General features: G+C 43.9%; 1 protein-coding gene across 4 annotated transcripts in view; it reads left to right on the top strand.

The window, feature by feature from the left end:
* LOC130358228 (uncharacterized) overlaps positions 1 to 23,617 on the top strand; it is a 146,692-nt gene that overhangs the window by 51,255 nt on the left and 71,820 nt on the right. For 2 of the 4 annotated variants that reach the window (XM_056561157.1, XM_056561155.1), the window contains exon 1: positions 9,004 to 9,147. The exons of the other annotated variants lie outside the window; for them this stretch is intronic. In XM_056561157.1, coding sequence (XP_056417132.1) covers positions 9,103 to 9,147 — 45 coding nt within the window. In that variant the 5' untranslated portion in view covers positions 9,004 to 9,102. Of the gene's footprint in view, positions 1 to 9,003; positions 9,148 to 23,617 lie in introns of those variants that run through there. 4 annotated transcript variants of the gene reach the window in all.

Here is a 23,617-nt window from a genome sequence, read left to right as displayed (position 1 = left end):
GAGTACGCCTTTAAACTCACCTGGGGCAAGTAACAGGTGTGGGCAATATAAAAATCACACCTGAAAGCAGATAAAAATGAGAGAAGTTCACTTAGTCTTTGCATTGTGTGTCTGTGTGTGCCACACTAAGCATGGACAACAGAAAGAGGAGAAGAGAACTGTCTGAGGACTTAAGAACCAAAATCGTGGAAAAATATCAACAATCTCCAGGTTACAAGTCCATCTCCAGAGATCTAGATTTGTCTTTGTCCACAGTGCGCAACATTATCAAGAAGTTTGCAACCCATGGCACTGTAGATAATCTCCCTGGGCGTGGACGGAAGAGAAAAATTGATTAAAGGTGTCAACGCAGGATAGTCCGGATGGTGGATAAGCAGCCCCAAACAAGTTCCAAAGATATTCAAGCTGTCCTGCAGGCTCAGGGAGCATCAGTGTCAGCGCGGACTATCCGTCAACATTTAAATGAAATTAAACACTATGGAGGAGACCCAGGAGGACCCCACTATGGAGGAGACCCAGGAGGACCCCACTATGGAGGAGACCCAGGAGGACCCCGCTATGGAGGAGACCCAGGAGGACCCCACTATGGAGGAGACCCAGGAGGACCCCACTGCTGACACAGAGACAGAAAAAAAACAAGACTACATTTTGCCAAAATGAACTTGCGTAACCAAAATCCTTCTGGGAAAACGTCTTGTGGACAGATGAGACCAAGATAGAGGTTTTTGGTAAAGCCCATCATTCTACTGTTTACCGAAAATGGAATGAGGCTTACAAAGAAAAGAATACAGTACCTACAGTGAAATATGGTGGAGGTCAATGATGTTTTGGGTTGTTTTGCTGCCTCTGGCACTGGGGGCCTTGAATGTGTACAAGACATCATGAAATCTGAGGATTACCAATGGATTTTGGGTCGCACTGTACAGCCCAGTGTCAGAAAGCTGGGTTTGTGTCCGAGATCTTGGGTCTTCCAGCAGGACAATGACCCCAAACATACGTCATAAAGCCCCAGAAATGGATGGAAACAAAGCGCTGGAGAGTTCTGAAGTGTCAGCAATGAGTCCAGATCTAAATCCCATTGATCACCTGTGGAGAGATCTTATAATTACTGCTGGGAAAAGGCGCCGTCCAATAAGAGACCTGGAGCAGTTTGTAAAGGAAGAGTCCAACATTCCGGCTGAGAGGTGTAAGAAGCTTATTGATGGTTATAGGAAGAGTGGTCCAACATTCCGGCTGAGAGGTGTAAGAAGCTTATTGATGCTTATAGGAAGACACTGATTTCAGTTATTTTTTCCAAAGGGTGTGCAACCAAATATTAAGTTTAGGGTGCCAATAATTTTGTCCAGACCATTTTGGAAGTTTGGTGACATTGTGTACAATTTGCTTTTTTTCCTCCTTTTTTGGTTTAGTTCCAATACACACAAAGGGAATAAACATGTGTATAGCAAAACATGTGTTACTGCAATCCTTTTCTTGAAAAATTTCAGGGGTGCCAACATTCACGACCATGACTGCATTACTACTGCTACTATTGTTATTACTATTATTTTATTACAACAATTATTACAACTACCACCACCACTACTATTATTATTTTGACTACTATTATTTATTATTAACATAATATGATTACAATTGCTTTTATTATTATTACTATTATTATTTATTACTATTACAACTACAATTATAATTATTATTATTATTCCTACTACTATTATTATTATTATTACTACTACCACCACCACTACTAATATTTTTACTACTATTATTATTACTATTATTTATTATTACTATAATTATTATGATTGCTCTTATTATTATTATTATTAATTTTATTTATTATTACTGCTACTACTACCGATATTATTACTACCACCACTACCACCATCACTATTATTACTACTACTACTATTTTTATTACTGCCACCACCACTATTATTACTACGTAGAAATATAAAGAAACCATAGTGTGCACTCACCGCACAGTACGGGTCTCACGGTCTCGGATACCGGACCTCCTCAATAGCGCGGGACTTGCAGCAGCGGCTGACAGCACTCAGAAAACAGGCAACTGCCGGCGGTCTAGCGTTACAATCAATGCTTCTTCCAGCCTAGTGACTCACACGCGAAACCGTCTGAGCGCTGTCAGCCGCTGCTGCAAGTCTCGCGCTATTGAGGAGGTCCGGTATCCGAGACCGTGAGACCCGTACTGTGCGGTGAGTGCAGGCTATGATTTCTTTATATTTCTACGTAGTAATAATAGTGGTGGTGGCAGTAATAAAAATAGTAGTAGTAGTAATAATAGTGATGGTGGTAGTAATAATATTGGTAGTAGTAGCAGTAATAATAAATAAAATTAATAATAATAATAATAATATAGTTTTAATAATTATAATACCACTTTTAATAATTATAATAATTTTAATAATCATTTTAATAATAATTTTAGAGATGAGCGAACTTACAGTAAATTCGATTCGTCACGAACTTCTCGGCTCGGCAGTTGCTGACTTTATCCTGCATAAATGAGTTCAGCTTTCAGGTGTTCCGGTGGCTGGAGACTCTTTCCTAGGAACGTATCCACCTTTTCCGTCCCATCGGAGCACCTGAAAGCTGAACTACCGTAATTTATGCAGGATAAAGTCATCAACTGCCGAGCCGAGAAGTTTGTGACGAATCGAATTTACTGTAAGTTCGCTCATCTCTAAATAATTTTAATAATAATAAATAATAATAATTATAATCATATATATTATCTTTAAAGTGTGACAGCTAAGGCCCAGCATTAGAGATGAGCGAACTTACAGTAAATTCGATTCGTCACGAACTTCTCGGCTCGGCAGTTGATGTCTTATCCTGCATAAATTAGTTCAGCTTTCAGGTGCTCCGGTGGGCTGGAAAAGGTGGATACAGTCCTAGGAAAGAGTCTCCAGCCACCGGAGCACCGGAAAGCTGAACTAATTTATGCAGGAAAAGTCATCAACTGCCGAGCCGAGAAGTTCGTGACGTATCGAATTTAATGTAAATTCGCTCATCTCTACCCAGCATGTTATGGAGCCACAATAATAGGAGTAGTAGTACAGAGAACACTTCTCTCCTGAAATACTCTGTGCTGCTACAGACATTACAAAGTATTAGGGATGAACTCTTTGTGATGTCTGTAGCAGCACAGAGTATTTCAGGAGAGAACTGTACTCTATTATGATTATTATTATCAATTATTACTAATACTATTATTATAATTAATTATTTCTACTATTATTTTTAATATTATTATTATTAAAATTATGATTATTATTTATTAATTAATGGTAAGGCCCAGCATGTTATGGAGCCACAATAACAGGAGTAGTAGTACATAGGACACTTCTCTGCTGAAATACTCTGTGCTGCTGCAGACATCACATAGAGTTCATCCCTACTACTACTACTACTAATATTATTAATAATAATAATAATAATAATCATCATCATCATAATAATTAGAGATGAGCGAACTTACAGTAAATTTGATTCGTCACGAACTTCTCAGCTCGGCGGTTGATGACTTTTCCTGCATAAATTAGTTCAGCTTTCCGGTGCTCCCGTGGGCTGGAAAAGGTGGATACAGTCCTAGGAGACTCTTTCCTAGAACTGTATCCACCTTTTCCAGCCCACCGGAGCACCGGAAAGCTGAATTAATTTATGCAGGATAAGTCATCAACTGCCTAGCCGAGAAGTTTGTGACGAATCGAATTTACTGTAAGTTCGCTCATCTCTAATAATAATAATCACAAAAAACATATTATTCAATAGGTGTCATAGCTAAGGTCCAGATTACGAAATTTGGTGGAATTTCAGGGAACTGTGACAAGGAAAATTTCTTCAGAAATGCATAAAAACATTTCTCTACTAAGGAGAAATTCTTAAGAAATGCATTAAATATTAAAAAGGAAAATAAATAAATAACTAAATTACCTAGAATTTCACACAAGGTAAGTGTATCTCAACCAGTGTGCCTCCAGCTGTTGCAAAGCTACAACGCCCAGCATGCCCGGACAGCCAACGGCTGTCCGGGCATGCTGGGAGTTGTAGATTTGCAACAGCTGGAGGCACACAGGTTGGACAACACCACTGTACAGTGAACCACAAATTTTATTCCTAAACCGATAACTACAATGAGAAGGGGGCGTTTTAGGCTAATATGGAGCCATAGAGGGTCCGGCACCTTCACACATTCCTGCTCTGCACAGTTCCTGACACAGACAGAGGTGTCAGCAGAGAGCACTGTGGTCAGACAGGAAAGAACCACACAACTTCCTGTGGAGCATACAGCAGCTGATAAGTACTGGAAGGATTAAGATTTTTATATAGAATTAATTTACAAATCTTTTTAACTTTTTGGCACCAGTTGATTTAAAAAACAAAATGTGTTTTTTTTTTCCACCGGAGTACCCCTTTAAAGTAGAAGGGGGAGGAGCTTATCCAAAATTTCCCACTTTGGGGATACAGGCTCTAGCCTATTCATTGAGCCTAAGCAAAAGAAATCCCATCTGGATAACAGCCGTCACGCCCCCCTCCCTTAGACTTACATTGAGGGGGCGGGGCGTGACATCATGAGGGGGTGGGGCTATAACGTCACAAGCTGCCGGCTCCAGCGTTCAGAACAGTTTGTTCTAAACGCTGAGCAGCGGAGTAGCCCTTTAACCCCTTAGGGACTCAGCCCATTTTTACCTTAACCCCTTAAGGACCAAGCTAATTAAGCCTGTACGCCCCTCAAAGACCAGGCCTGTTTTTTTTTTTTTTCAAATCTGGGATGTATGTTTTTATTTGAGAATAACTCTGGTAATGTTTTTGCCAATGAAAACAATTTTGACATTGTTTTTTTTTGTCACAAGTTGTACTACATGAAAATAGTAAAAGTTAAGCGCAATCGTTTGTATTTTTTTTTATTTACAATGCAAGAAACCGTGACATTTTTGAAAAAAAGATTTTTTTTGTCATTTTGACGTTAATAGGTTGCATATATTTATACATAATGTTTATTTTTTTTTTATCCCAATTTTTTATTTTTTATATTTTTATTAAATTAATTTTTTATTTTTACACATTTATTTTATTTATTTATTTTTACACTTTTTAATGCTTTGGAATACTTAGTATTCCAAAGCATTGCAGTTATATGCCTCTGGCACGTCCTTTCAGGCAATACCCAGGGCAGACCTGGGGGTCTTTGTAGGACCCCCGGCTGCCCAGGTATACAGCAGCACCCCGCGATGCTCCGGGGGGGCTGCAGGAGAGACAGAGGGAGCCCCCTCCCTCTGTCAGAACTCCTTACAGCGCGCGGTCACTTCTGACCGCGGCTGTAAGGGTTAAACTGTCAGGTGTGAAATGAACTTCACTCCCGGCAGTGCGGCAGGTCCCGGCCAGCCGCGGCCACACACAGCACCCCGCGATCGCGATGCGGGGTGCTGCAGAGGAGACAAAGGGAGCCCCCTCCCTCTGTCATAACACTTACAGCCCGCGGTCACTTCCGACCGCGGCTGTAAGGGTTAAAACTACCGGGACCGAAGTTTACTTCGGTCCCGGCAGTGCAGCAGGGTCCCGGCTGTGTGATACAGCCGAGTCCCTGCCGCAATCTTGTGGGTGCACTGGGCAGCACCCACGAGAAGAATGGACGAGTATAGACGTCCAGGTGCCGGAACGCCCGCCAACCTGGACGTCTATACTCGTCCATGGTCATTATCGGGTTAAGGACGCAGCCCTTTTTTGAACATCTGACCACTGTCACTTTAAGCATTAATAACTCTGATGCTTTTACCGTTTATTCTGATTCCAAGATTGTTTTTTCGTGACATATTCTACTTTAACATAATGGTAAATTTTCGTTGTTACTTGCATCATTTCTTGGTGAAAAATCCCAAAATTTTATGAAAATTTTGCTTTTTTCTAACTTTGAAGCTCTCTGCTTGTAAGGAAAATGGATATTCCAAATAAATGATATATTGATTCACATATACAATATGTCTACTTTATGTTTGCATCATAAAGTTGACATGTTTTTACTTTTTGAGGACATCAGAGGGCTTCAAAGTAAAGCAGCAATTTTCAAAATTTTCACGAAAATTTCAAAATCTGAATTTTTCAGGGTCCAGTTAAGTTTGAAGAGGATTCGAGGGGCCTTTCTGTGAGACATATCCCATAAATGACCCCATTATAGAAACTACATCCCTCAAAGTATTCAAAATGACATTCAGTAAGTGTGTTAACCCTTTTGGTGTTTCACAAGAATAGCAGCAAAGTGGAGGAGAAAAATCTAAATCTGCATTTTTTACACTCGCATGTTCTTGTAGACCAATTTTTTTTCCATTTTTAAAAGTGGTAAATGGAGAAAAAGACCCCAAAATTTGTAGCCTCATATGTTGACATAAAGTGCTCTGTGGGCTCGCAACATGGCTCAAAAGGGAAAGAGCAACTGTGGGATTTCTGAAAACGAATTTTCTGTCATGGTTTTTGGGCCATGTTGCATTTAACAAGCCTCCATGGTGCCAGAACAGCAAAAAAAAAAAAAAAAACAACAGTAACCCACATGGCAAACTATTTTGGAAACTACACCCCTCAAGACATGTAACAAGGGGTATACTGAACCTTAACCTCTTCAGGACGTGGGGCGTATGCATACACCCTGCATCCCGAGTCCTTAAGGACGTAGGGCGTATGCATACGCCCGTGGGAATTCTGGTCCCCGCCTCTAGCCGGTTGGGGACCGGACCGGGATGCCTGCTGGAATCATTCAGCAGGCATCCCGGCACATCGCCGAGGGGGTTATGAGACCCCCCCATGTCGGCGATCGCAGAAAATCGCATGTCAATTCAGACATGCAATTTTCTGCTATTCCGGGCTGATCGGGTCTCTGGTGACCCGATTACCCGGAAAATAGGGATGATCGGAGCTGTCAGTGACAGCCCCGATCATCCTGAGGGATAGGAGCGAGGTCGCAGTGCTGCGATCTCCTCCTATCCCCTGCCATTGGTCAGAACTGAATTCTGACCAATGGCAGCGCAGGACAGTGGGTTGCCATGGCAACCCCCCATTCTGCCCACCCCTGGATGTCGGGCAGAACGGGAGGAGAAGATGGAGGCCGGTACCTGGAGGAGAAGATGCGTGGGGACCGCTGATCGTCGCTGGAGACAGCGGAGATCACGGCGCAGGTAGGGAAGCGACGGTGGGGGGGGGGGGGGAGAAGGTGGCAGTAAGTGATATTTACTGCTGCCCTTCCTAGTGGGTGCCAAACTGCAACTCCCAGCATGCCCAGACAGCCAAAGGGTGTCTGAGCATGCTGGGAGTTGTAGTATTGCAACATCCGGAGGGTCACAGTTTGGAAACCACTGTTACAGTGGTGCCCAAACGGTAGCCCTCCAGATGTTGCCAAACTACAACTCTCAGTATGCCTGGACTGCCCTGGCATGCTGGGAGTTATAGTTCTGTAACATCTGTCCCTTCAGATTTTGCAATTTTCATTACATTTTTGAAAATTGCTGCTCTACTTTGAAGCCCTCTAATTTTCTCAAAAAGTAAAAATATGTCCATTTTATGATGCCAACATAAAGTGGACATATTGTATTTGACAATAAAAATAAAATTTATTGGGAATATCCATTTTCCTTACAAGTAGAGAGCTTCAAAGTTAGAAAAATGCAAAATTTTCATTTTTTTCATAAAATTTTGGGATTTTCAACAAAAAAGGATGCAAGTAATGATGAAAATTTACCACCAAAATAAAGTAGAACATGTCACGAAAAAACACTCAGAATCAAAATATTCGGTAAAAGCGTTTTAGAGTTATTAATGCGTAAAGTGACGGTGGTCAGAATTGCGAAGAAGGGCTGCGTCCTTAAAGTGAAAAAGGGCTCAGTCCTTAAGGTGAAAAAGGGCTGCGTCCTTAAGGGGTTAAAGGGGTACTCCGGTGAAAAACTATATATATATTTTTTTTTTCTTTAATCAACTGTTGCCAGAAAGATAAATAGATTAGTAAATTACTTCTATTAAAAAATCTTAATCCTTCCAGTACTTATTAGCTGCTGATTACTACAGAAGAAATTATTTTCTTTTTAGAACACAGTGCTCTCTGCTGACATCACAAGCACAGTGCTCTCTGCTGACATCTCTATCCATTTTAGGAACTGTCCAGAGCAGCATATGTTTGCCATGGGGATTTTCTTCTACTCTGGACAGTTCTTAAAATGGACAGTGCTGTCAGCAGAGAGCACTGTGCTTGTGATGTCAGCAGAGAGCTCTGTGTTCCAAAAAGAAAATAATTTCCTCTGTAGTATTCAGCAGCTAATAAGTACTGGAAGTAATAAGATTTTTTAATAGAAGTCATTTATAAATCTGTTTAACTCTCTGGCACCAGTTTATTAAAAAAATAAATAAAAAAAAATAAAAAATAAATAACTTTCCACCGGAGTACCCCTTTAACACCTCACAGATGTTTGATTGAAGTTGGGTGTGAAAATGGAAAATTAGATTTTTAACACTAAAATGATGGTGTTACCCCAATTTTTTCTTTTTCATAAGGGGTAATAGGTGAAAATGGACCCCAAAATTTGAAGCCCAATTTCTCACGATTAAGACAACACCCCACATGTGGACGTTAAGTGCTCTGCGTACAGGCCCTTCCGTGTTTTGCCAATGACCATCTGAATAACTGGGTGATAGTGTTGTGGTCAGACGAGACTAAAATCAAGTTAATTGGCATCAACTCAACTCACCGTGTTTGGAGAAAAAGGAGGAGGACTGATGTCTATGACCCAAAAAACACCATCCCCACTGTCAAACATGAGGTGGAAACATTGGGGGAGATTTATCAAAACCTGTCCTGAGGAAAAGTTGCTGAGTTGTCCATAGCAACCAATCAGATCGCTGCTTTCATTTCTCACAGGCCTTTTCAGAAATGAAAGAAGCGATCTGATTGGTTGCTATGGGCAACTGCTCAATGTTTCCTCCGGACAGGTTTTGATAAATCTCAAGAGGAAAGATACAAAAATTGTAATTCAGCTCACCACTATTTGACATCCACGGTGTCCGGTAACGTGTTCTAGGAGAGCGGGCCGTATCCTGGGAATGCAACAGAAAAAAAGGCAAAAGTGTGCCTCCAGCTCCTCCAAGGTAGATAACTGTTAAAACATTACTTACAATGTATCGTGATAAAAATCTAGCGGATGCACAAACAAAAGTAAAAAAAAAAGCTCTGGAGTATAATACAAGATATAACTCAGGATCAGTACAGGATAAGTAATGTAATGTATGTACACAGTGACCTCACCAGCAGAATAGTGAGTACAGCTCTGGAGTATAATACAGGATATAACTCAGGATCAGTACAGGATAAGTAATGTAATGTATGTACACAGTGACCTCACCAGCAGAATAGTGAGTACAGCTCTGGAGTATAATACAGGATATAAATCGAGATTTTCCTAGCTTGTGACGGAAAATATAAGTTATATGAAGACAGGAGGCGAGTATCTTATGCATTAATCTTTCTTTCTTTAATGCTCATAGCAGAAACATCATGCAATTTTTTCAAAACAAAAAACTACAATTCCCAGCAGTCCCCTGTACGCTCCTCCCCTCCTAGCCTGACTGGCTGCTATAAAAGGGGGCTGCTTGTAGATCCTCTTCCTCTTTCTTTATGCGAATTCCTTGAACGGCAACCGAACCATCGAACACCGGAATCGTGCCGCCTGGACCCTTCCGAACCGTCGGCCAACAGGACCGCAAAACTGTTAATGAACAATGTCGACAGAAAACATCAGTCTTCTACAAAACCAGGACGTCTTCAGCGTCTCCGCTCAATACCCTGGAAAGACAACAAACAGTATAATAGGGTTGGGTCGGGAGGGAAGATACTCGCCTCCTGTCTTCATATAACTTATATTTTCCGTCACAAGCTAGGAAAATCTCGATTTATATATCAGACAGGAGGCTCATATCTTATGCAGGTTTAAAGCTAACTTCGAATAAAAGAAGACAAAACATAACAGTTAAAGAACAGATACCGACACATGTTCTTCTGGCCTGAAATAGAAATGGCGAAAGGTCGTCTCCGACGACCAATCAGCCGCCAACAAGAGGTCTGACAAAGAACCTCCCGAAGTAACCACTTTCGTGGCCATTGCTCCTCTAGACGAGTGAGCACCGAATAGGGAAATATCAATCCCTGCTAATTCCATGGCTGATCTCACCCACCTGGCCAAAGTGGCAGAGGAAACCGGTAGGTGCGGCTGCACGTAAGATATTAACAATTGGCTATGATTAAGCGACCGTACCGACGCTGTCCGAGTCTCGTACATCTGGAGACAGCGCACCACACAAAGTTTGGGGTGCGATGGAAAAAAGGGATAGAATACCGATTGCAGACCCGTTTTGGTTCTTCGAACCACGGAAAAACGTACTCCCTCAGGTGAGAATTGACGCCTAGAGATGTCAAGAGCTCTAACGTCCGATACTCTTTTAATGGAAACAAGACATAATAATGTAGTCAACTTAAAAGACAGGAGTTTCAATGACAATATCTCGTTGTCTTCCCAAGAGGAAAACGTATCTAACACCCGGGAGACATCCCAAGTAGAATGGTACCTAGGACGAGGGGGACGTTTAAATTTAACTCCCCTGAGGAGACGACACACTAACGGATGTTTACCAACCGGTAACGAGTCCACCGGGCAATGATATGCCGAGATGGCGGATCTGTACACATTTAGAGAACTATAAGATTTTCCTATCTCAAAAGAATCCGCCAGGTAGTTCACTATGACTGGAACAGGTGCTTGAGTGGGATCAACTTGTCGTTGATCACACCAACGAACCCACAAGGCCCATGCAGATCGATACGCCGATCTAGTCCCGGGGGCCCAGGCCAAGGCGAGGAGATCTCTAGCTGATTGTGAAAGTTCGCCACCTGGGTCTGGCACCCCGAAACCAACCACGCTAGGAGCGTGAGATTGCCCTCCAGAACCAGAGGGTGAAGACCCTTGGCTGGATTCGTTAGGAGACGAGGTGAGTGCGGAATTAATCTGGGATAGTCCATTGACATCCCCAACAGGAGAGGAAACCACGGTTGCGTCGGCCACCATGGAGTGAGCAGAACCACCGTCGCTTTCTGAGTCGCAACTTGAAGAAGGACTCTGATAATCAGAGGGAACGGAGGGAACGCATAATGTGTCCCTGTCGCCCACTTCTGGCGGAGTGCGTCCACTGCAGACGCTTCCGGGTCCGGCCTCCAACTGTAAAATCGGGGTAACTGACAGTTGAGGCGTGAAGCAAAGAGGTCCGTATGTAATGGGCCCCATAATTCTTGGAGCGCCAGGAAAACCGACCGATCCAGGGTCCAATCGCTGGAGTCGATCAAATAGCGAGAATTCCAGTCCGCCACCTCGTTGGCGACCCCTGGAAGATATTCCGCTATAGGAAAGATATTGCGGGACAGACAGAAATGCCAAAAGTCGGACGCAATGTCCGTCAAAATTCTGGATCTCGTGCCTCCCAGGCGGTTGACATATTGTACTGCCGCCACGTTGTCCATGCGTAATAATACGCAACAATTGGGCCTCCGTCTCAGGAAACTCCTGATAGCGAAAAACGCTGCCAGGAGTTCCAGAGCGTTGATATGGAGAAGAGATTCCTCTTCTGACCATATCCCTCCGGTGGAGTCTTGCCCGCAACGAGCTCCCCAGCCTTGGCGACTCGCATCGGATTCTATGATCACATCCGGACAGGAGTTGAATATCGTCCTGCCGTTCCATTCTACGGCATGACGCAACCACCAATGCAACTCCGACACCGATTCGGGACATAGTGTTACCTCGTCAGCGTACCGTAAACCCTGCCGGAGATGCAGGGTTTTGAGGCGTTGGAGTGCTCGATAATGGAGTGGAGCTGGGAAAATCGCCTGAATGGAAGCCGACAGTAAGCCGACTATCCGTGCGATCAGTCTCAAAGAAGTTCGACCCTTGCGTAAAACCGCTCTGATTTCCTTGCGAATCAGAGCCAGTTTTGATGTTGGTAGACGTAAAACGGCTAGTTGGGTGTCCACTAGAAAACCCAAAAATTCCATCTCTTGGGCCGGATGTAGCACCGACTTCTTGTGGTTGATGAGGAATCCTAATTCCTCTAACAGAGCCACTGTCCACTGCTTGTGTAGCAGAGCTTGAGACCTGGACTGTGCCATGATCAGTAGATCGTCCAGATATATTATGAGTCTTACCCCCCTGCTCCGAAGAGCAGCTACCACGGGTTTCATTAACTTGGTGAAACACCACGGGGCCGACGACAAACCGAATGGAAGGCAAGTGAATTGCCACATTCGGTCTCTCCACAGGAATCTTACGAATTTCTGTGAGGAAGGGTGCATTGGGACGGTGAGATATGCGTCCTTTAGGTCGATTTTCACTAGCCAGTCTCCTGGCCGCAGAAGATCTCTTAATAGATGGATACCTTCCATCTTGAAGTGACGATATTGCACATGCTGGTTTAGATCTCTTAAGTTTATCACCGGGCGATAGCCGCCGTCTTTCTTCTTGACTAAGAAGAGGTTGCTGACAAAACCTGGAGACTGGGGGTCTACTTCCAGAACAGCCCCTTTTGTCCGAAGTTCTAGTAGTTCCTCGTCTATGAGGGCTACATTTTGAACAGAAAACCGTATTGGTTGTGGAATCACATTTAGAACTGGCACAGACAGGAATTCTACGGTGTATCCCATCACCGTATTGAGAACCCAAGCGTCTGCCGTAATCGTGGACCAGACGTGGGTAAAATACATTAGCCTGCCCCCCACTAAGGTACTTGGTAGTGAAAGTGGAAGGGTACTCACCAGTTGTCGGGCGTGACCTGGGATAACCACGTCCCCCGCGTCCTCTCCATGGTCGACCCCGGGGGGGGGAAAATGGTGCGGGTTGAGCCACTGGCAAAGCGTACGGTTGGTGTACGGGCTGGTATTGTTGTGCCCCTGGTCTATTGTAGGGCCTGAAGGAAGCATTGCGGCCGGCAGATCGGCCTCTGCTTCTGCCGGCCTTGCCAAAAACCTTGACGGGTTGGCCCGCCTTCTTTAGTGAAGATTGGGCCTTGTCAAGGCTTGTGAAGAGGGACACAAATTTGTTGATATTCTTAAGTAAGTCCTCTCCAAACAACATTCCCTCGGCCGAGGGGCCTGGTTCGCTCTCAGCTAAATGTGACAGTTGAGGCTCTAGTTTCATGAGGATTGATCTCCTCCTTTCAATAGAGCAGGTAGTATTTGCACTACCAAGCATACACACGGCCCTTTGGGCCCAGCCTCTTAGTTGCTCCAAATCGACCGGTTGGGCCGTGGAGGCCGCTTGTTCCGATAAATTTAGAATTTTGGTCAGTGGTCCTAACATATCCAAAATTCTGTCTTGGATGAGCTTAAAAGAACGCTCAATCCCTTTCTTTGCGTATCTACCGGACCGCGTCAGGTATTTGAGCAAGACGGGATCTATTTCCGGCGTTAATGTCACTTTTTTAGCAATAAAAGGCTGAGAGAGAGGGGAGTGGGGGGGGGGGGGGGGGGGGGAAAGGAGAGAAGATAAGGACAGTAAATAGGAGCGTGGAGGTGTGTGCGGTAAATGACACACAACCTGCACGCAGATGAAACTATATATTATATATATCTAGATGAAACCATAAAACGTATAAAATAGCAATATGAAAAACTTATATGAATGACCATACAATAATGAAATTATATATATGATATTATAAATATGAAAATATATAACGTACAAATACTAGACAATATACTTAACTTGCTGCCAGAGCAGAAAGAAAGAGGAAGAGGATCTACAAGCAGCCCCCTTTTATAGCAGCCAGTCAGGCTAGGAGGGGAGGAGCGTACAGGGGACTGCTGGGAATTGTAGTTTTTTGTTTTGAAAAAATTGCATGATGTTTCTGCTATGAGCATTAAAGAAAGAAAGATTAATGCATAAGATATGAGCCTCCTGTCTGATATATAACTCAGGATCAGTACAGGATAAGTAATGTAATGTATGTACACAGTGACCTCACCAGCAGAATAGTGAGTACAGCTCTGGAGTATAATACAGGATATAACTCAGGATCAGTACAGGATAAGTAATGTAATGTATGTACACAGTGACCTCACCAGCAGAATAGTGAGTACAGCTCTGGAGTATAATACAGGATATAACTCAGGATCAGTACAGGATAAGTAATGTAATGTATGTACACAGTGACCTCACCAGCAGAATAGTGAGTACAGCTCTGGAGTATAATACAGGATATAACTCAGGATCAGTACAGGATAAGTAATGTAATGTATGTACACAGTGACCTCACCAGCAGAATAGTGAGTACAGCTCTGGAGTATAATACAGGATATAACTCAGGATCAGTACAGGATAAGTAATGTAATGTATGTACACAGTGACCTCACCAGCAGAATAGTGAGTACAGCTCTGGAGTATAATACAGGATATAACTCAGGATCAGTACAGGATAAGTAATGTAATGTATGTACACAGTGACCTCACCAGCAGAATCGTGAGTACAGCTCTGGAGTATAATACAGGATATAACTCAGGATCAGTACAGGATAAGTAATGTAATGTATGTACACAGTGACCTCACCAGCAGAATAGTGAGTACAGCTCTGGAGTATAATACAGGATATAACTCAGGATCAGTACAGGATAAGTAATGTAATGTATGTACACAGTGACCTCACCAGCAGAATAGTGAGTACAGCTCTGGAGTATAATACAGGATATAACTCAGGATCAGTACAGGATAAGTAATGTATGTACACAGTGACCTCACCAGCAGAATAGTGAGTACAGCTCTGGAGTATAATACAGGATATAACTCAGGATCAGTACAGGATAAGTAATGTAATGTATGTACACAGTGACCTCACCAGCAGAATAGTGAGTACAGCTCTGGGGTATAATACAGGATATAACTCAGGATCAGTACAGGATAAGTAATGTAATGTATGTACACAGTGATCTCACCAGCAGAATAGTGAGTACAGCTCTGGAGTATAATACAGGATATAACTCAGGATCAGTACAGGATAAGTAATGTAATGTATGTACACAGTGACCTCACCAGCAGAATAGTGAGTACAGCTCTGGAGTATAATACAGGATATAACTCAGGATCAGTACAGGATAAGTAATGTAATGTATGTACACAGTGACCTCACCAGCAGAATAGTGAGTACAGCTCTAGAGTATAAAACAGGATATAACTCAGGATCAGTACAGGATAAGTAATGTAATGTATGTACACAGTGATCTCACCAGCAGAATAGTGAGTACAGCTCTGGAGTATAATACAGGATATAACTCAGGATCAGTACAGGATAAGTAATGTAATGTATGTACACAGTGACCTCACCAGCAGAATAGTGAGTACAGCTCTAGAGTATAAAACAGGATATAACTCAGGATCAGTACAGGATAAGTAATGTAATGTATGTACACAGTGACCTCTCCAGCAGAATAGTGAGTACAGCTCTGGAGTATAATACAGGATATAACTCAGGATCAGTACAGGATAAGTAATGTAATGTATGTACACAGTGACCTCACCAGCAGAATAGTGAGTACAGCTCTAGAGTATAAAACAGGATATAACTCAGGATCAGTACAGGATAAGTAATGTAATGTATGTACACAGTGACCTCACCAGCAGAATAGTGAGTACAGCTCTAGAGTATAAAACAGGATATAACTCAGGATCAGTACAGGATAAGTAATGTAATGTATGTACACAGTGACCTAACCAGCAGAATAGTGAGTACAGCTCTGGAGTATAATACAGGATATAACTCAGGATGAGTACAGGATAAGTAATGTAATATATGTACACAGTGACCTCACCAGCAGAATAGTGAGTACAGTTCTGGAGTATAATACAGGATATAACTCAGGATCAGTACAGGATAAGTAATGTAATGTATGTACACAGTGACCCCACCAGCAGAATAGTGAGTACAGCTCTGGAGTATAATACAGGATATAACTCAGGATCAGTACAGGATAAGTAATGTAATGTACGTACACTGTGACTTAACTGTTTATGCAGATGATATTTTTATATAATTTTAATAATTTCTTATACTGTAATTATTTAGGGGTGACTTACGCATTTTGTTTCTGATCTCCTCACGAGTCATCTCCATCTTCCTCCATCTTTCTATATATAAAGTAGGATAAATCCCAGAACATAAACACGGGAAGAAACCAGCGACATTTAGGATATTTCACTGTTATATAATAAAGTGGTTAGTGGGGCGGCGTCCCCTTCTGGGATAAGAATCCATTACTGAGAGAGTTCATTACCCTGGGTAATGCACTTATATAGTCACCGGATATCTGCAGAGCAGAATTGGGCATTTAGGAAAATATCCATAGTCATGTGATGCAGTGATTTGCTGGTACTTAGGCACACAGCCCCGGCAGTCCTCACACAATATCACTCCTCACCTAAAACCTTCTTAAAGGGGTACTCCGCTGCTCATCGTTTGGAACCAACTGTTGCGAATGCTGGAGCCGGCGCCGGGTACTCATGACATTATAGCCCCGCCCCCTCAATGCAAGTCTATGGGTGGGGGCGTGACAGCCCCCACGCCCCCACCCATAGACTTGCATTGAGGGGGCGTGACATCACTAGGGGGTGGGGCTATGACGTCACAAGCTCCCGGTGCCGGATCCAGCGAGCAGCGGAATGCCCCTTTAACACATAATTGTCATTCTAAAATAAATTTATATAACTGTTTTTGTTACACCTAGACCTCATTCACACCAAGGAATTCCACCGGGGGAAATCCCGGTCGGACATTCCGAGTGCAGTGGGTGGCACTGATATCAATCGGCACTGTGACTGTGTGTAGCTGCGCAGTCCTTATTGGCGACAATGCAGGCGCCACAGAATTCCAGATTTTCATAGCGTCAACTGGCCCTAAACCTTTAGAGTGGTGACAAGGTGATTTTAGATCTCTCACCCCCCCCATAGTGCACACCTATCTTTCATTATCTCCAGACCTGGGTTGTTTGCCAGCAGTACACATACATGAACTTCCTTTTCCTTACGTCTCTGGAAAATCAAAGCACACACTGCTCTCTGCTATGCCATGACATAGTTCTGGTGTAAAAAAAAAAAAAAAAATAATTTCTACTGTTAGTTCAGTTTCCACGAATCCTTAAAGAGTACCTCTCATGATCTTGTTAAATTTTATGACCCTCCCAGTTCATGATAAACCACCCCCTGCCTTTATTTTTATTATTTGTTAGTTTTCTACCTTGATATTGCTCTGTATTTTCTGCTCCATCAGATTCACAGACTGGGAAGGGGCGTTCCCCAGCAGGCGTGACATCATCTGAAGCCATACAGGGGAGAACTTCCTCCCTCACTCTGCTGCACACAACCCAGAGCAGTTCAGTGTGAGATGAGCTATGATTGGCTAAGGCTGCACACATCCCTCAGCACTCCAGACTGCATTTCCTGATTTTGGATTTCTGCCAGGCCAGCAGGAGTCCAAAGTCTGTGCAAGAGATGGAGGGGGGGAAATGTGCTCTGGACAAGTAGGGAGACACCTAGTGGCAGCTTTTTTAAACACAAATAAAACATAGAAAACTAAATTTTTTTTAAAACAAAGTACATTAAAAAGATTTTTTTATTTACCATAAGGAGTACAATATCAAAAATTAGTTTTAACGACAGTGTCCATTTAATGATGGCACTTGTTCAGGAGATGGGTCTGCTTTCTCCGTCCAGGATGATGAACCTCTAGATCAGTGGGCGTCAACCTGCGGACCTCCAGATGTTGCAAAACTACAACTCCCAGCATGCCCGGACAGCCAACGGCTGTCCGGGCATGCTGGGAGTTGTAGTTTTGCAACATCTGGAGGTCCGCAGGTTGAATACCACTGCTCTAGATGATCGAGCTCTAATAGCTGGAGGGAAAACCTTCCCTTCTGGATCCATCTAGCTACTGTATGTTTTCATACTTTTTGCTGCTATTTTTTACCTCCGAACTATACAAAAAGGTTATCGTCTTACCTCCAGGATCATGTGATGTCTAGATAGTGATGAATAGTACCTCTGACATGAAGTGTGCACAAAAAAAACCCTGTTCTTTTTCATTTTTTAGATCTGGACAAAAAAATTTGTTAAAGGGGTACTCCGGTGGAAAACATTATTTTTATTTATTTTTTTTTAAATCAGTTGGTGCCAGAAAGTTAAACAGATTAGTAAATGACTTCTATTAAAAAATCTTTACCCTTCCAGTACTTTTTAGCAGCTGTATGCTACAGAGGAAATTCTTTTCTTTTTGAATTTATTTGTTGTCTTGTCCACGGTGCTCTCTGCTGACACCTGATGCCCGTATCAGGAACTGTCCAGAGCAGGTGAAAATCCCCATAGCAAAACCTATGCTGCTCTGTCAGCAGAGAGCACTGTGGACAAGACAAAAAAAATACATTCAAAAAGAAAAGAATTTCCTCTGTAGCAGACAGCTGCTAAAAAGTACTGGAAGGGTAAAGATTTTTTTTTTATAGAAGTAATTTACAAATCTGTTTTAACTTTCTGACACCAGTTGATTTAAAAAAAAAATGTTTTCCACCGAAGTACCCCTTTAAAGGGGTACTCCGCCCCTAGACATCTTATCCCCTATCCAAAGGATAGGGGATAAGATGTCAGATCGCCGGGGTCCCGCTGCTGGGGACCCCGGGATCGCCGCTGCAGCACCCCGCTATCATTACTGCGCAGAGCGAGATCGCTCTGCACGTAATTACGGGCAATACAGGGGCCGGAGCATCGTTACGTCATGGCTCCGCCCCTCGTGACGTCACGGTCCGCCCCCGTCAATACAAGTCTATGGGAGGGGGCGTGGCGGACGTCACGCCCCCTGCCATAGACTTGCATTAAGGGGACGGGCCGTGATGTCATGAGGGGCGGAGCCATGACGTAACGATGCTCCGGACCCTGTATTGCCCGTCATTACGTGCAGAGCGATCTCGCTCTGTGCAGTAATGATAGGGGGGTGCTGCAGCGGCGATCCCCGGGGTCCCCAGCAGCGGGACCTCGGCGATCTGACATCTTATCCCCTATCCTTTGGATAGGGGATAAGATGTCTAGGGGCGGAGTACCCCTTTAAGACTATATCCTGATTCAGAAGAGACTTAAGAGACAAATTCTGGGCAATGTTTTAAGGCGTTTTTTTCTTTTCTTTAAAAATTCTAAATAACGGCCCGGATTTCCCAAATTCTACGGGCTGTAGGTAGTACTACCAAGAAAGCTGCTTTCCAAGATAGGAACTTTAAAGGGGTACTCCGCTGCTCTGCATATGGAACAAACTGTTCCGAACGCTGGACTCGGCGCCGGGAGCTCGTAACGTCATGACCTAATGACATTGTGCCCCCCCTAAATGCAAGTTTATGTGAGGGGGCGTGACGGCTGTCACGCCCCCTCCCAAAGACTTGCATTGAAGGGGCGTGACATCATGAGGGTGGGGCTTTGACATCACGAGCTCCCGATGCCGGCTCTAGCGTTCGACCAGTTTGTTCCAAACGCTGAGCAGCGGAGTACCCCTTTAACTGAGCCGACGATAAAGATTCGAAGGGACCTTTTGTCAACCCCAATAGGAACTGGTTAAGATCGCTCTGAGGTCGAAGTTGTCTTATTCTGGGTCTGGGTTCTGATACCCCCCTTAATAAACATACTTACTAGTCTATCATCCGCTAAGTGATAACAAAGGAAGCTAGACAGGGCAGCCACTACTTTTAGGGAACTACAGCTAAAACATTTCTGGAGACCATTCTAGAGAAAATCAAGAATAAAAAGGTATGTCTGTACCCAAATCCGAAAAGGATAATTTCCATATTCTCAGGTAAATAGTATTAGTAGACATTTTTTTTAAAGAGTACCTGTCACCAAATAAAACTTTTAATATAGTGTCCCTTGTGTAATTAGCAGACACTTTCCCATTCACTTGTTTTTAAGATTATCAACATAAACATTTTTAAAATGTAATAGAAAAAGCGGCCACTAGGTGGCTGTGTTCTGTTCCCTGCCACAATTAATACAGTGAATTTGGTCTCCTCCCACTTTGGCAGGAGTCCGAACTCAGGAAGTGCTTCTCTGCACTGAGCTTGATTGAAAGATGCACAGAGCCTCACTGAAAGCTGCACAGAGCCTCACTGAAAGCTGCACAGATCCTCACTGAAAGCTGCACAGAGCCTCACTGAAAGCTGCACAGAGCCTCACTGAAAGCTGCACAGATCCTTACTGAAAGCTGCACAGAGCCTCACTGAAAGCTGCACAGAGCCTCAATGAAAGCTGCACAGATCCTTACTGAAAGTTGCACAGAGCCTCACTGAAAGCTGCACAGAGCCTCACTGAAAGCTGCACAGAGCCTCACAGAAAGCTGCACAGAGCCTCACTGAAAGCTGCCCAGAACCTCACTGAAAGCTGCACAGAACCTCACTGAAAGCTGCACAGATCCTTACTGAAAGCTGCACAGATCCTTACTGAAAGCTGCACAGAGCCTTACTGAAAGCTGCACAGAGCCTCACTGAAAGCTGCACAGAGCCTCACTGAAAGCTGCACAGAGCCTCACTGAAAGCTGCACAGAGCCTCACTGAAAGCTGCACAGATCCTTACTGAAAGCTGCACAGAGCCTCACTAAAAGCTGCACAGAACCTCACTGAAAGCTGCACAGATCCTTACTGAAAGCTGCACAGAGCCTCACTGAAAGCTGCACAGATCCTTACTGAAAGCTGCAAAGATCCTTACTGAAAGCTGCACAGAACCTTACTGAAAGCTGCACAGAGCCTCGCTGAAAGCTGCGCAGAGCCTCACTGAAAGCTGAACAGAGCCTCAATGAAAGCTGCACAGATCCTTACTGAAGGTTGCACAGAGCCTCAATGAAAGCTGCACAGATCCTTACTGAAGGTTGCACAGAGCCTCACTGAAAGAAGCACAGATTGAAAGCTGCAAATAGCTTGAAGTCTTCTATTCATCACAGCACTGCAACTATGTTAGGGTGGAAGTGGTCACCCAGCAGGCTTCAGTGATGTCATGCCTTCTGGGAAACACCCACTTTCTCCTGCTGGAAGATTGCACAGCTTTTTAAAGTTCAGAATTTTTTTTTAAGGGTGGGAGGGGTGTTAGGAGTAGTCAGGGAACATAGCCAGAGGTAGTTTAGAAAAGTTTATTTGGTGACAGGTACTTTCTAACCTTACTACATTGTAGACGATACTGAATCTGGGAAGCCTCTCTTTTTTCTAATGCAGCCTCTCAGGATCCAGGCTGAGAGACGAAATCTCCTCATCTCAGGAAGTAGTAGAGGGCCCTGGTGAAGGAGATCTGGACTTTCTGACAGGTGTCTGGGGGGAGGGGTCTATTGCCGAACCCTCTAATAAGAGAAACCAACTGCTTTTGGTCCAGGAAGGAGCTACTAGAATCACTCTCCCTTTCGGTTCCCTCATCTTCCTGCTGGGACTAGAGATTAGAGGAAATGGCGTGAAGTCATAGGCCAAATTCCAACACCATTTCTGGGCTACAGCATCCAGCCCCAATTTAGGGGGAAAAAAGGGGAACTTTCCTGTTTCTTTCCAGAGCGAAGAAATCTATTTGTGGAAGACACCATGAATGGACTATTAAAGGGTACCTCTCATCAAAAAAACTTTTGATATATTACAGATTAATGTATACAGAATAACTTTACAATTGCATGTTATTAAAAAATATTCCTCTTTCTATTTAATTTTCCACTTTGAAGAAATGACCACTAGGGGTCTCCCTACCAGTCCTGGCAGCAAGCATTTCAGACTCATGCTGGAGTCCTAAACACTACGAGCTGCCAGTCTGCTTTGTTCACAAAGGAGAACACTCAGAGCTGCCAGCCTGCTTTGTTCACAGCCTGTTTGGCTGTGAACAAAGCAGGCTGTCAGCTCTGAGTGTTTAGGACTCCAGCATGAGTCAGAAATGCTTGCTGACAGGACTGATCGGGAAAAATACAATAGAAAGAAGCATATTTTTCATTAACATGCTATTGGAAAGTTATTCAACATTCATTCATCTAAAATCTATCAAAAGTTTATTTGATGAGAGGTACCCTTTAAGCTGAAAGACGACTCACTAAGTTCCCATTCTCCTGGATCTACTCTTTTCTGACTTAAAGGGGTACTCCCCTGGAAAGCATTTTTTTAAATCAACTGGTGCCAGAAAGTTAAACAGATTTGTAAATTACTTCAATTTAAAAATCCTAATCCTTCCAGTACTTATCAGCTGCGGTATGCTCCACAGGAAGTTCTTTTCTTTTTTTTAAATTTCTTTTTTGTCTGACCACAGTGCTCTCTGCTGACACCTCTGTCCATTTTAGGAACTGTCCAGAGCAGGATATGTTTGCTATGGGGATTTCTCGGGACAGTTCCTAAAATGGACAGAGGTGTCAGCAGAGAGCAATGTGGTCAGAAATTCAAATTCAAAAAGAAAATAACTTCCTGTGGAGCATACAGCAGCTGATAAGTACTGGAAGGATTAAGATTTTTAAATAGAAGTAATTTACAAATCTGTTTACCGTTCTGGCACCAGTTCATTTAAAGGGGTATTCCAGGAAAATACTTTTTTTTTTTTTATATATCAACTGGCTCCAGAAAGTTAATCAGATTTGTAAATTACTTCTATTAAAAAATCTTAATCCTTTCAGTACTTATGAGCTGCTGAAGTTGAGCTGTTTTTTTCTGTCTAAGTGCTCTCTGATGACACGTGTCTCGGGAACCGCCCAGTTTAGAAGCAAATCCCCATAGCAAACCTCTTCTACTCGGCTCTCTGCTGACATCTCTGCTTGTCTCGGGAACTGCACACTGTTGCTGTCACGATGCCGGCTGGCAGGTAGTGGATCCTCTGTGCCAGAGAGGGATAGGCGAGGACCGCGCTAGTGGACCGGTTCTAAGTCACTACTGGTTTTCACCAGAGCCCGCCGCAAAGCGGGATGGTCTTGCTGCGGCGGTAGTGACCAGGTCGTATCCACTAGCAACGGGTCACCTCTCTGACTGCTGATGATAGGCGAGGTACAAGGGAGTAGACAGAAGCAAGGTCGGACGTAGCAGAAGGTCGGGGGCAGGCGGCAAGGTTCGTAGTCAGGGTGGATAGCAGAAGTTCTGGTACACAGGCTTTAGACACACAAAACGCTTTCACTAGGCACAAGGGCAACAAGATCCGGCAAGGGAGTGCAAGGGAGGAGGTTAGATATAGTCAGGGACCAGGTGGAAGCCAATTAAACTAATTGGGCCAGGCACCAATCATTGGTGCACTGGCCCTTTAAGTCTCAGGGAGCTGGCGCGCGCGCGCCCTAGAGAGCGGAGCCGCGCGCGCCAGCACATGACAGCAGGGGACGGGAACGGGTAAGTGACCTGGGATGCGATTCGCGAGCGGGCGCGTCCCGCTGTGCGAATCGCATCCCCAACGGCCATGACAGTGCAGCGCTCCCGGTCAGCGGGACTGACCGGGGAGCTGCAGGGAGAAAGACGCCGTGAGCGCTCCGGGGAGGAGCGGGGACCCGGAGCGCTAGGCGTAACAGTACCCCCCCCCT

This window comes from Hyla sarda, chromosome 2 (genome assembly GCF_029499605.1).
Source record: "Hyla sarda isolate aHylSar1 chromosome 2, aHylSar1.hap1, whole genome shotgun sequence".
NCBI classification, from domain to species: Eukaryota; Metazoa; Chordata; class Amphibia; order Anura; family Hylidae; genus Hyla; species Hyla sarda.
Note: the sequence above shows the minus strand (reverse complement) of the source record. Positions and strands in the feature narration are given on the sequence as shown.